The sequence below is a fragment of the Notothenia coriiceps genome, unplaced genomic scaffold, assembly GCF_000735185.1.
Source record: "Notothenia coriiceps isolate Sejong01 unplaced genomic scaffold, NC01 NC01_scaffold00021533, whole genome shotgun sequence".
Taxonomy (NCBI): Eukaryota; Metazoa; Chordata; class Actinopteri; order Perciformes; family Nototheniidae; genus Notothenia; species Notothenia coriiceps.
This window is the reverse complement of record NW_011354234.1, coordinates 71,149-85,926: the sequence shown is the minus strand read 5'-3', so window position 1 is coordinate 85,926 and position 14,778 is coordinate 71,149. Positions and strand designations below refer to the sequence as shown.

General features: G+C 41.9%; 1 protein-coding gene across 1 annotated transcript in view; it reads right to left on the bottom strand.

Moving 5' to 3' along the window:
• LOC104953336 (dynamin-binding protein-like) overlaps positions 1 to 14,778 on the bottom strand; it is a 40,268-nt gene that overhangs the window by 13,265 nt on the left and 12,225 nt on the right. Inside the window, exons 3-4 of the mRNA XM_010780268.1 lie at positions 13,470 to 13,592; positions 8,723 to 10,894 (exon numbers count right to left, since the gene is read on the bottom strand). Coding sequence (XP_010778570.1) covers positions 8,723 to 10,894; positions 13,470 to 13,592 — 2,295 coding nt within the window. The remainder of the gene's footprint in view (positions 1 to 8,722; positions 10,895 to 13,469; positions 13,593 to 14,778) is intronic.

Genomic DNA, 14,778 nt, shown 5'->3' with positions numbered 1-14,778 from the left:
ATAAGTTTGTTTTTGTGTTTACAGACATCTTCACTCCTTTCTCAGTGTTAACAGGTGATAACATAATTACCCCCGGGCAAGGTATTTAACCTCAACACTGTAAGGGCAGACCAGCTGAAATGTGTACATAACATTGACAGCTATTAATTGCCTGGTGTATACTCCAAGACTTGTTTACTTACTCTTTTTACACTTTATTATATACTCTAAACTTCCCCTTAAAGTATTAAAATGTTGAAAAATGTGTAGCCCTAATTTGGAATGTTTCCATTTGATATCCAGCCCTATATAAGTTTTTCTATTTCCAATTCATAACTAGCAGCTCACAAAGTTGGTTTAAAAGTTTGGGTAAAGAAACAAAGCTAAGCGGACGGTCTGCTTTACTTTGCAAATTAATGGAAACTTCTAACATTTAGGCTGAAATGTATAGTAAATAAAGATATGGTTTGTATAGACAAGATACTTGAAATGATCTCAAAGCCAGAACCAATTCCCTAAAAAAATTATGATATTGCTTTTTTAAAGTTAGTTGGTATTTTCTGTCAGTAAAAGACCTTTCAGTCATGCAAGAACTGAACTGACTTGTTACGGGTGCACATAGCATCAATGAGGCAGAGTAGCAGCAAACAGGAAAGCTAGAGACAAGGAGAATGGGAGAAACAACAAAAACCCACCAAACCTGTTCCTCAGGTTCAGACGTCTACAAATACCTGACTGCTTACTTTCCTGTGAGATAGGTGATACTCACTCACTCACACACACACACACACACACACACACACACACACACACACACACACACACACACACACACACACACACACACACACACACACTCACACTCACACTCAGGTTCCAGCACACTTTCTTAGGAAGTGAGTCTGGCTAGTCAGCACTTTGAAGCCCCCAGCATTGATTAGAAGAGCACCTCTGGAGGTCACCAATGATAGTCAACCTCTCAACCCTGTTTTATCTACTTGAGTTGTAAATTACAATATCCCTTGCAAACCATGTGCCCTTTTCTGTTTTTTAAGATATGATTGGCACTGTAGAGTTGTAGCTGAGCATACTGTACCACCTCATAAGTACCTCACGCTGTGCAAATACAGCCAGTTGAATACATTCACTCACTTGACATTTTCCTTGTGTTTACCTTTGTTTTGTTTCCTGGTAGTGGCAAACTGGGACTGCCTTAGGGAGCTTGGAGCTGTCTTCCTGTAGAAGCTGTTACGATCTAGGGAGCCCACATAAACAGGCTTACGACCCCGTTTTGTACCAACGCTTCCAGCGCTCGACTCGTATCCTTTTTCCCGATCGTCACTGCGACGATATATTTCAGGATCTTCAAAAGAGTGTATTTCCTTGAGTTCCAACTTCTTGTTCTGCTGCTCAACCCATTCCTCGCAGTGTGTCTTGGTCTCTTTTTTAGGGTATTCCTCAAATTTGGAATCATCGGATACTGAGCGTACATCCCTAAATCTGTCTCTGGGCTTGGACTGGGGACGATCTCCATCTCTGGATTTGTAACGGTCTTCATCCTCACGATCGTACTGGTCCGCAGTCCTAGGCTCATAGGGGTCCCTTGTTTTGTAGTGGTCTCTCCTTCTATCGTCATAGTGCTCATCTCTCCTGTCATCCCCTGGATCCTTGTACCTGTCATATTGGTCCCTCTCCTTATAACCGCAGTGTTGGTCCAGCTCAGAGTCATACTGACCCCTTTCTTTACTGGGGTAGGTTTCATCACCCCTTCTGCTGTAGTCATCCCTGGTTTTGTAGATATTTTCTCTGCGGTCATATCGTTCATCTGCATAGTAGGGGTCCTTACGTTTTCGCTCATCATAGTAACGGTCCTCCTTACTACACTGATAGTATTCCTTATCTCTATAGCGATCCTTCTCTTTAGAGTCATCATACTCTCTATCATTGTCATAGTACTGATAAACCTCTCTGTATTTGTCTCTGCGAGCACAAGTGTCTTTACGGTCATAGTGGTCTTCATACTCACTGTTGTAACGGTCATGTTCTCTGAGTTCAGGTTTACTGTTTTTCCTGCTGTCAGGATATTGCTGCTCTCTGTCGTCACAGCGCTCATTGTATTTCCTGTCATAATGATCCCTGTGGTTGTAATTGTCCTTGCGATCGTACTCCTCCAAGTCTCTGGGATTCCTATGCTCATAACGGTCATTTTCTCTCACCCGGTCGTCCCTTCTTCTTCTGTCCTCTTCCAAATTACCATACCCTTCTTTAGTTCTTAAGTCATTATTGTCTTTTTCTTGTGGCACTCTGCTATAGTCCTGCTGGCTGTAATCCTCAGGGCCCTGGTAAAAACAATGTTTGCCTTTCCTTTCAGATACCCTCACATTGAGGTGACCATCCTCTGACCCAGGGTGGTAGTAAACATCCTGGCCTTGAGGCCTCTTTTCTTGGAAAACTGCTTGTGGCCGGTCATCATACACCTGATTGGGTTGGCAGACGTTGCCCAGTCTAATTTGGGCTTGGTTATCCCAGTGTGTTGGCCATGGAGCTGGCATATGCCCTGGAGGCGGCCCTGGGCCCACAGGCACCATCATGCCGCCCTGAACTGCCATAGGGAAGCCTGGAGCTGGAACTGGGTCACCTGGTCTGGGTAACATAACTGGTCCCTGTGGCTGTCCGTGAGGAACTACTCCATACGCAGGATATCCAACCTGTTGCTGCTGCATCTGCACTTGGTGTAGTTGTTGTAGATGTTGCAGATGGGCTATCCTCTCCCTCTCTCTGGCCCATCCAGCATCCCCCAGCTCCTCCACACTCATCCCTCTCCTTACCGGGGGACCGGCTGCATAGTTCCAATCCACTGGACCAAACATGGCTTGGTTATCATAAACCACCGGGCTCTTCATGGTTCTTGCTGTTTAAATCAGCCTACCCGGTTTCCTGTTAACGTGGCTTATTCCGTCTTTCCAAAGTCCTGCATTCCATAACAAAGTACTCCACCTGTCAGGCATATTGTCTGCTACTCTCCCACTTGTTTTCTCTGTCTCCTCTCCGATGCCTCAGCAGGACTGCCCGGTCTAAGCACCTCCCAGCCCTCTGTGAAACCAAATCGTTCCCTCCCCGCAGCTATCTCAGCGAATCGTGGGAGGAGAGGGGGGAAAGGGTTATTGAAGGAGGGGCCTCCTTAGGTTAATGATTGAGTAGAGTCACATGAGTGGAGGATTAGCCCGACAGCCCCACCCATTGTTTCAATTGGCCAGTACTTCTGTTTGCAGGAAAACAATCTGCCTGTGGACTTTCTTTAAAAGAAAGATTTAGTCTAACTTCACAGTCTGCCTTTGAGGGGCTACTGACTGTGGAACCTATTTTTTTTTCACTGCCCTGAACAATCCTGCATCCTTCCTTGTATCCTGTTTTCTTTGTTTTTCCTTTCCTGCAGGTTTTTCTTCTATGTCACCAGACATCAATGCAACCTGTGCTGACAAAAGCAAATCTTTCCTGTCTGAGTTTACAACCAGCTCTTACTTGTATATTCTTACTTTTCACAATGTTTGAAAGGCCATTTGTGATATTTGTGGGTAACAGAGCCAAAAACTGACCTCAGTCTGTCAGTTCGACTTTGCCCTACATTTCAGGGAGGAGCAAACACATGAAGAGGTCCGTGTGATTTAGTTTAAACCAGTTTTCTTTTGAAGTAATGATTAAAAGTGTGAAGTTGAAAACAAGTTTAGTGGAAAGATAAAGTATAGTTATTATGTTGAGAGTACGCAGACTTAATAGGCCAGAGCAGCTACTGAAAGAAATTGCTGCTGATGTGTACAATGAACTATTGTCGAGGACTGTCCTCACTCTCAGTAGAGACACAATCTTTTAGTGTGAGAAAAAACTGAGGCCTATTCATAAAGCTGGAGTATAATATATCCCTCCCCCTCTTTAACTCTAAACAAAAAAGAGGCAGGAACAAAAAAAGACAGGTTTAAAGGGCTTGCATACACTCAAGTGCACGTGATACACACAGAGACACACATGGGGGATAGTGTCAGTTTACCATCAATTCAAAGTATTTAAAATCTTATTAGTAGCTGGACCTTGTTTGTTATTTGAATCCCAAAGTTGTATTCCCCCAGGATTTATATTCTAAATTCCTGGTAGGATTAAACTTGGCCCAGCCAAGCTAAACGTTCTCACAAATCAGGAAATAAAATATTTAGGGAAGGAAAACAACAGGTAAATCAGAAACATACTTTGCAATAAAAATGCTTTGCCCACATTTTATTCCAAAAATAAAGGAAGAGCTTAAAAAAAACAAAATGGACTCACATTAAGACACAAAAGGCCCTATGTATACACTACAAAATATCCTCTTATTGTATCTTAGATCCTTATCGTACATGTTTATCAAATGGCAAGTAAAAAAACCTGCAAGTCATCGTGTTTGATTAATTGAAATGAGTTAATAACTAAAATTGTGCATGAGGCAAAACTCATATTCAACTCAGATAAACAGTTCCGCAAGATAAGGCTGATCCTACTTGGACATTGTTCTGTTCTTATGTAAGACTGTTTAATTATCAGTGTTCAACATCTCAGCTTTCAGTAGCAGAACACGACCGAAACTGTGTGTTTGTGTATGTGTGTCAACAGTAGGAATGTCAAATACAACATTCCTGTCCATGTCTGTGTAAGCGTATGTAAATGAAGCCGCCCGGGGATTGATCGATATTCAGCACATCTAGAAAAAGGAGTGTCATTTCCAGGAATAAGGTCAGATATCAGACTGTCTGCAGTTCAGACTCTCCCAGTTTGTGTGGCTGACGGAGGGAAACCTGAAGCTGCAACCGATCCTCAAACAGTGTTCAATAGATCAGCTGTGGTGTCATGAAGGCTGATGGAGGCGTTCTAATAGTGGGCTTAAAGAATTAAGCGAGGCTCAAGGTCAAAGAGCTTAAACAAGAAAAGAGGAAACACAAAGAAATGGCAGAAATGGCAGAGAAAGAGAAGCTGCACTAATGTGTGAGAAAAATAGTGAATAGCTGGTTTCCATGCAACAATTTGTTCCACTGTTTTGATTATCTTATAAAAGTTTACTTTCTTTGACTTATGTTATGCATATGGTGCGGTCTTTATATTTTGGAACTATTCCTTATATTTGATTTATACAAATTGTCATAGTTCCTTACAGTATTGCTATAGTATATATTAAAATGTAACCGCTGTTTCATGATACGGATTGTACTGCCATATTTTTGACATACAAAATCACAACAGTCCACAACAGATAGAAACATTGAGAACAATCCTATCAATCATACTCTGTGAGCATATGGTTGATACTTTCTGTTTCTGCAGTATCACACTCTTTCTCAGATTCTATGAGGACTTTGAACTGGCCTCTGCAGAGATAGGTGCGGGCCGAGCTCCACGTTGAATTCTTCCCTGCCTTGTAACAATAAGCTGCCATTGTCTTTTAAACGTCACACTCAGGAACACACCCTGAAAAACACAGAAAACACTCACTCCTTGGTGAATGTGTGTGTGTGTGTGTGTGTGTGTGTGTGTGTGTGTGTGTGTGTGTGTGTGTGTGTGTGTGTGTGTGTGTGTGTGTGTGTGTGTGTGTGTGTGTGTGTGTGTGTGTGTGTGTGTGTGTGTGTGTGTGTGTGTGTGTGTGTGTGTGTGTGTGTAGATGAATAGTTCCTGAGACTATGGTTGATATGTACATAACTTCCTGTTGGCTTTAAAAGGGAAAACAAAGGAGACATAATATCCTATTAAAAAAAGCCAACTAAAAGCTTTTGTGTCCGTGTAATGTGTTGATAACGTATCAAATAATGGGAGTGTGCTTGGCTGTTTTTTCCGTGCTGTATCACAACTCTCACAAATCAAGTCACCATCTCAGTTTGTTTTTTTATGACTATGAAAGTAGGGTGTGGGAATTCCTGTAACGTGATAGGTGAAGTGAGACAAAGTGGTTGAATGGCCTTTAGAGGCACCTGTAGCCACGGAGATGAGTTCCTACCCGCAGGCTGATACCTATCATTCACAGACGTTAAGATCGTTCATTGGAAAACATTGCAGAGTGATTGATAACATCTAACAGGATGTGATTCATTTGCATGCAACTAAAATAGAAACAAAATCAAGAATCAACTGATTACATTAGTGTTTTGAGATATTGACAAACATGATGAGTGGAAAAGTTTGAATAGAGTGGTAACATCCGGGATTAATTATATTACATTAGCAAGATGAGTTTAGAATAGGTGAGCAAAAGCTGAGTCTAACAATCAGTTTTTGATAGGAAATTATTGAGAGGCATTCAATTAGAATTAATTCAATAAGAATGAAATACTGAAACTAGGATAACACTTGAAAATGAGAAACATTACCATTACAATGAAACTTGGTTGTTAGCAGTGATTAGACTGAAAGCTTCTAAATGAACGAGGACATTTGAATGTGTGTGTGTCACAGTTAGAAATAATGAGCTCTGCTGTTAATGCCACTTCATCCAATGTAAAGCAACATTATCATAAAAATTGAAGAGACAGTTGAGATAATATCATGAGTGTTCCTGCTTTGGTTCATTCAGCAAACCAAATATCTTAAAATCAAGTTCAAAATAACAATGTTACAATCCAAAGTTCCGAAAAAAATTGTTAGTGCTAAATCATTTGCAACAGTGCCCACATTGTCCAAGGACCCACATTAGCAAGAAAAAGCAGATGCCACTGAATTAATTTGATTTTAATTTAACACAAATTGTCAAACAAGAAACAGTCTTCACAAAGCAAAACAAGCAACTCACATGCCTGACCAATCAGAGCAGAGCAAAATATCTCAGTTATGTTAAAGTGAACGCTTCCATGGTTCAAAGAGTAGAATGGCAAATAGTGTACAAATCATCTAACAGTGAATATTCTCATGACAAGTTGAGGGAATTTCTCATGTTTCCCCTATTTTTTAACCAATGTACTTGTTATATCCCTAACCAGCTAAAAACTGTGACATTTTAATGACTCCCTCAAAGGAAGTGTTATCCATGAGTAAAGAGTCAATTCAAAACTGGCTCATCAACTACTCTCATTGCCCCTAAGCAAGACACTAAACCCCCCAAGAACTGCCTGAGTGAGTAGAGAACTACTGCTGTAGCAAGCAGCTGTGGGTAAAAGTGATGTTAAAAAACAGCAGCAATGTTCTGTCCACACACTGACTTATAAACACCATCTGTGGTTCTCTCCTACCTGCCACTCTGGTGGACCTGGCCTCCCGAGCGAGTCCGAACAGTGTGGAGAAGTGTGCCACGGGCCACCTGACCGCAAGCCTCAACCACAGCTTGGGTCTCGCTCCAGAGCGGGCCATGGTCTGTCTGTCTGTCACCAATACTTTAAAAAATCCCCCAAAAACAACACCCAATGTATTCCCTCTCCTCACTCCTTTTGGAGAACAGATGACGGACTAAAACGATGAAAGGTGCAGCGTGAGGAAATGGTGAGGAAGGTGAAGGACGTAGGACATTTGGATAGAGATAGAAGGACTTTAAGAAAGAGAGACAGGGGCCCACGTGCACTGCCTACCCTCTCACTATGTGCAGGAATGCACCTCGTACCTATGTGAAAATTGTCAGTCAGAACTGTGCACCCAGTACGAGATGCCAAAACAAACCGAGCCAATTAGCTTTGGCTCTACAACTGTTGTTGTTCAAGCCATTAACTATTAATACTTAAAAAGTCATTTAAACTCAAACAGTACCAGACAAAGCTAACCTAAGATTTATACACATTTCCTGGAACCCTGCAGCATCAAACTGATTCTTCCACATTCACAATCCTTTTATAAATGAATATTGTAGTAGGACATGGCCTATTCCCAAATACACAAAAACAAACACACACATTTATCTGCACACACACTCACAGTTATGATAACCCTTTATTTAAATACACAATCCTCTTTCCGCTGGTCCTTGCGGAGAGTAAGCTTGTTTGAGTTTACAGTGGAATTTAAATAGTGTGTGTGTGTGTGTGTGTGTGTCTGTGTGAGTGTGTGTGCTTTCCCAGGTAAAAAAGGAAATCTGGTAAGCACTGATGGCTCACTTTTAGATTCCTGCTATATTACATTTTGTCCTCAGTGACCGTGTATTTCTAACCTGTGGGCAAAAGGGCCTCAGACTTGAACTATGACATCAAGCAAAATAAATTCTACTTGATTTGGCTTCCAGTTTTCCAAGTAACCCTTTCACATACAGAAGCTCACCGACTAACAAAGCAAAACATCTACTTCTTAACATCTTATATTGATGGTATTTATCAGCTGCTCAATGTCGGCAGCTGAACCCACTAATGATAGTTTAAAGGATATAGCTGTATTGACACCAATCCCTGCAAAACACATTGACACTGTATTAAAAGTATTGATATGTATATTCTAATTTCTATGTTATAACATATAAGTAGAATTTGCTTAATGCATATACTTATTGACTTTCTGATCACCTGTATATAGTGTTATGACATGACAATGAATTTTGGCCATCATTGTTTATTGTGTCTGCTCTATGGATGCATCTACTTACAATTATTCGCAGATATCCTTGATGGATTTTAAGAACTGTGAAACTGTGTTCATGAGGCCAACAAGATCAAAACAAATACATCGTCTTGTCGTTTAATCAGTTCAAGCCCCAAACCGATTAAACCACCATCCCATGTTGAGGATGTCCCAACACACTTCCCCCCCTCAGTCTTACCTTGTAGCTGCTGCTGCTCCAGGGCCAGAGTCTCCAGGGTGTAGTTGCAGAACTCCAGATTCTCCATGGCTTGCGTGCGGGCCGTCTCATCCTCCTCCTCCTCCAGCATTGTCCTGAGTTCTTCTGCCGTGTGTGCATATGCCTCCATGTCGTGCTCCACCTCCTGCAGCCGGAGCAGCAGCTGGTACCTCTCCTCCTCTTCCTTCTGCCTCTGCCTCTCCAACTCCATCTCTCTCTCCAGCTCCTTCTCCGCTTCCAGCTGGCACTGGATCTCTTCTTCCTGGGCGGCTGCGAGATCGCCAAACTCAGGCTGCCTTCCTGCGACTTCGTCCAGGAGGTTCAAAGCGGATTCATCAGGGGAGTAGAAGATATTTGGAGGAGTGGTGTTTTGTCTCGGGAAACGAGGAGGGGCACGCGGGGCAGGGCGGGCTGGTTTGTACCCAGGTGGAGGTGGTGGGCGAAGGACTTTAGGACGAGGAGGTGGGGGGCGAAGGGTCCCACGTCTCTCTAGGGAGGACGAAGCAGAGATCGACTGCAATAGGTGGGAAACAGGCGAATGTGAGGTGCCTCGCATGATATCGCTCTCATCGCTGAAGTCCATGATAGAGAAGTGGCGTGACATAGATTGCGGGCTAAGGTCGCCTACAGAGGACGTGTGATTAGGAGCACTAGAGCTATCGTTACTATCGCTGTAGGTCAAGCTTTTCTCAAATTCAAAGAGCTGCTGGGTTAGCTTAGCCTCCAGGTCCCCAGCTGAGGTTACCAGGGCGTCTAAAGTCAAGGATGTTGGCATGACACCATTGGAGCCACGCTGCCGGGAACGTTGCCTTTCCTCAGCGCCGCCCATCATCATATCAGCATCAGTGACGCTAGCGTGGCGGGTTAGCTTCTTCTGCCGGTGGTTCTCAGCCAGGGTTAATAAGGCCTGGCCAAGACTACCACTTTTCTTACTGGTGGGGGAAGCGTCCTTTGGTGGCCTCTGGGAGTATCTGCTGTTTTTAGACCAACCAGTATGAGTGCTAGGGAGGGTAAGGCTATGTGTTAGTTTGGGCTGTAAGGATCTAGAGTTACCGTTAGGATAGCTAGATCGATTAGGGCCAGAAGATGGACCGCTTTGTCTGTGGCTACGTGCGGGCAGGTCAGGCCGAGACGGGAGTCTGGGTCTTGCTGGAGGAATGGATTTGGGTGTCTCGGGTCCCCTCTGGGCTGGGGCCACAGGTCTACGTGGCTGAGATTCAGGCCTGCTGCCCCCGTCTCTCTGTCCTCTGTTGTTAGTCTGAGCCCCAGTGCTCCTGTTTTCATTTTGCCTCCTCTGCTCTTCCTTCCTCTCAAAGTAGTCCAGGTCCCACACTGTATGATCCTCATAAGTGGTCCATTCAGGATCATTCTCTGACTCAGAGGCTTCAACAACATTTGTTTCCTCTGGCGGTTTCTCCCCGTCGCCCTCTATTTTGACAAAACGATGAGGAAAAATACCGTGTCGCCCTCGCAGCTCCCCCTCCAGCCAACCGTCTTCCAAAGTGCCTAAAAGATGTATGCGATCCCCCATATCAAAGTTCAACTCGCCTTGGTCTATGGCCCGAAAGTCATACAGTGCCACAACATAAACACCTCCCTCCTCCTCCTCCTCCTCCTCCTCCTCCTCTTCCTCTTCTTCTTCTTCTACTAAATCCTCTTTCTGCTCCTCCTCCTCTCTCATAAACACCTCTCCTTCTACAACTTCTGCATCATATTGATCCTCGTAGATATATTGTTCAGAATCATTGTTCAAATACTGGCAGTCCTCGGGCTCCTGAGGAGATCGGATGGATCCCTGGAGCTCCACAAACCCCTCTGGGAAGATGCCCCTGTGGCCATTCAGCTCCCCCTGGAACCAACCCGGCTCCGGCAGGCCGGTGATGATGATCAGGTCGCCCTCGCGGAAGTCCAGCTCCTCGTTGAGCTGCGCATGGAGGCTCATGAGGGCCCGAGCCTGGCCCAGGGCGTACGGGGGGAGCTCTGACGCCTGGGCCTGAGCGGAGCGTTCAGACAGCTGCCTGGAGCGACCTGAGAGGGCCAGCTCCTTCACACATGATGTGGGGAAGAGTCCGCGGACGCCCAAGGCATTACAGCCCCGCTGCCAGGTCTCATCGAGGTTTATGGACCCTCCTGCCTCTCCAACTACCACATCACCTATAGAGACCAGAGACAATGAGCGTCACATTTAACATACTGATGTGAATTATGTCACAGTTAAATGCTAAAACATTACCGTGAAAACGTTCACATGAAATGAAAAGTAGTCAAGTGTAATGAAATGTACTTTTTAAATGTTGTGCAATAGGTCGCCATTGTCAGTATGTGCGTCTGTGTATTGTGTTTGTTCAAACGGTGTATGACTGATGATATGTGTGTATGTCTCTTAATGTCCACTATGTTTGTATATGTACATGTATGCGGAACTGCACGGAGTCTAGAACAAATTTCCTTACGGGGACAATAAAGTATATCGTATCGTAAAAGAGGTTTCTAAAATGGCTAAGATCCTCGGATAGTCATAAATGTGATTATTTTGTATTTGTCATTTTAAGTAGTACAGGTTAAAGGGGAGTTTTAAGCAGAGAGGGACATGCAGAGAGACAAAGCAAGAACACTTTAGGAGATAAAGGTAAAGACAGCAGACACATGCTGTCTTTATGTACATGTGTAATGTTGTTGTTTTTTGCACGCAGACAGTAAAGGTAAATTAGCCACACTTATACAGCGGTACCAAACCCTTAAAATAAAACAAACAATAATAGAAAAGTTAAAAATAAAATTAATCTTACATTATCTAATTAAACCATTTAGTCATCTAATTATTTAATGAACATGCCTGTAGTTGTTACATTTGGGGCGGCCATCAGGTGTGCCTTAATTAACTGCACTGACTTAGCTTGACTGGAATTTGAAGAACTGCAATGAAGTGCCAGATATTTTGTCCACGTTCAGGTAGCTCTGGTTCTGTCAGGTTATCTCGGGTTACCTTTATTATTGCATTTTTAATTAACAGTTCTAAGGTCAATAATGGTGCTTTTATATCTAGAGGATCAGGATTATAGGAATGTTGATTGGTCGGCCAGAAGTCATGGGGTCGCATTCCAAAGACCTGCGGCTCCACCTCCCATTGTGTCTGGGACCACAACTGGAACGCTGCCAATGGTCACAGTGGAAATTCATACTCTCAAATGGCTAGTAAAGACTGTCTCCTATGTTTCCTTTTCTGCAGGAAATGTTATTTATCTATGACAGTACAAACATATACAGGAATATTGTTTTTGAGTACATTTGGTCAAAGGTTAAATCTAAATATAAGAAGACATTTTGATGTATTTGCACATTTGACTTATTGGGACTGTTCAATAGTTGTGAGTCTCCAATGTTAACTTAAAATGCTCAATGCACAATTCTCAATACTACAAATTCTATGACTACGACTACTATTAGAACTTCTAAGGACAAAACAAGACGATAACAAGTGTTACCGATGAAAGGGATCTCTGCATCTGTTTTGCATGCCTGAGGTTGTTGTTAAATAAGAAATAAGAAAAAACGACAACTAATGTGAGATAATTCCTGTAAAAAGAAAAGGTCAGCTGGAGACAGTCTATGCAGCATTTAGTTTGGCATCTAGGGACACCTAGTGGGCAGTTTCAGAAGGAGGCTTTGTATGATGTGTGTCTTTATGTGGCGCTTTTTAACACGTTTCATAATTTATTTATATATTTATATTTTACAACTAAGAGAGGTGTTCATGTTTTGTTCAAGTGAATAGAACATTTGAAAATGCATCAACAGTCAAAAAACTTTTTATCTAAATAGTATTATATTTCTAAAACAATAGTGGAAGATCAAAGGGGAAAGTAAATTGACTTACTTCACAAGAAATGAACATTTAAAAATGAAATAAATAAATTCGTTTTTTTGTAGGGAAAAATAATTCCTTGTAAATCATGAATGCTAATTTAATGGGCTTAAACAACACAACAACTAAAACAATCAGATGCACAAATGTGTCAGTAGCTGACTGTGAATGTGAAACTGAATGTGTAAGCTTTCTTTAAATGTTAATCCTACATCATGGCATCAGTTCTAGTTCTCAGTCTTTCCCTCTGTTTGCACACAGTAACCTTTGAGTGTTTTTCCAATTCCATTGTATTGAGAGGCTCCAGGAGACAGAGTGACATCACAGGTTTGACCATTTGCTATTTTTGTTTCTAGCTCTGAGTTAGAGTTGATCGTGTTCATTTAAAAGAGAGGGAGGACGCCATGACGGAAAACCAGTGCCTAGTCTACATTCACTATGATCCATTCAAGCAGGAATGGCATTATAAATTGCATTTGTACAAACAACTAGACACAAGAAAAAGGTTGGGAACTGTTCTACTAAAAGTGCACAAATGGGTCAATGAAGACAAAGTCACAGTGTCTAACACAACACAACACTTCAACACAAAACAAACACTTTACCTGAGCACAGCGACATCAACAAGTAGCGTTAGGCTAAGTGAGGAAACACGGCCCATTAGAGGTTACAGTGGTTCTACTTAAAACACAGCTGTGTTACATCCTGTATCCTGCGCCAAAAATCTACTTACAGAAACAATATAACAACGCCTAAGTGTGCTCTGATAAAAGTCTTCATGTTTTATGACTAGTAGTCATAAAGACGAGTGATTCATACTTTTATCTGTATTCTAAAAGTCGGGTGCATGCAGTATGTCCTTACCTCTAATCAGGGACAGGTTCCCCTGCTCTGCGGAGTTGAAATCATTGATGCAAACATAAAGTCTGTCTCCAGGCTTGCTGCTGGGGATTGTGATCTCTTCCACAAAGGTGGTGGGAAACTGACCTGAAGACAGAGGAAAGAGGGAAACAATAAAACATGTTTCCGACCCGTGGCTGATTCTTTCCAAGACGCCGACACAGTTGTAACTTCCTGAATTCAGATATGTCTAATATTCCGTTATGTCAACTCACAGACATATACAGTGTAATCTGTCGTATCCTTAACCTCATTCAGAATGAGCAGGGACTTTGATCTCTTGAAACATTTCTGGGATTCGATTCATGCTCTGACAAAAACCCTTTAATTGAACCCCAAACATTACAGAATACTAATCACAATAACATATTTTGCCAAGAAATGTATACTTTTACTCTGGAAGAATGAACGTCCCCCAACATTTAAACTTCTCGTTGATCAGATAACACATTTTTTACCTCTGGAGAAAATGACATTGGAAAAATATAATCGTGGACATATTTTTCAAGCTCTGTGGTCGCCATTGTTTTTTTATTTGGAAAATATATCTGAGATAGGACCAGTGATGGAATGGTGCATTCTGTGGCTATTTTTCCTGACGGCCGGAAATACTAGTTGTGGTGTCGTCATTGTCTACATTGTCGCTGTATTGTATAATTATTAGGGCCGGGACTCGATTAAAAAAATTAATCTAATTAATTAGAGGCTTTGTAATTAATTAATCGAAATTAATCGCATTTTTAATCACATATAAATATTTGACCAGAGAACAGTGAGAAGCAATTTTTTTCACATGGATTTTAGTATACCATTGAATAATGACTGAATACATAAGCTTAAGCAACAAAACATTGTTTATTTTTTTCAAGGAGGTTCTTAACCAAGACCAACAGAAAAGTGCAATTTTTGCCATAAAGTGTAGCAATAGCATATTTAGGAATATAGTACATTTCAGAGATTCAGGTAGCCTATAGGTAGGTAGACCTTCTGTAAACTATAACACTTTGTTTTTTAAGTAAAACACAATACTTTCAAGTACATTCAGAACATTGGAAACCCTGACTATTAGAAAACATCTCTCTGTTGCTTCAGAGGCCATAACAGACTTTNGTGTTGTCATTGTCTACATTGTCGCTGTATTGTATAATTATTTGTTTGTTTTACTGTGATGTGTTTTTTTTTTCTTTCTTTTTTTTTTTCGTTTTATGTTTATTTTCATGGCTCTGTTGTTTAAGTTATATTGATAAGCATTATTTTTTTGATTTCGCCAATG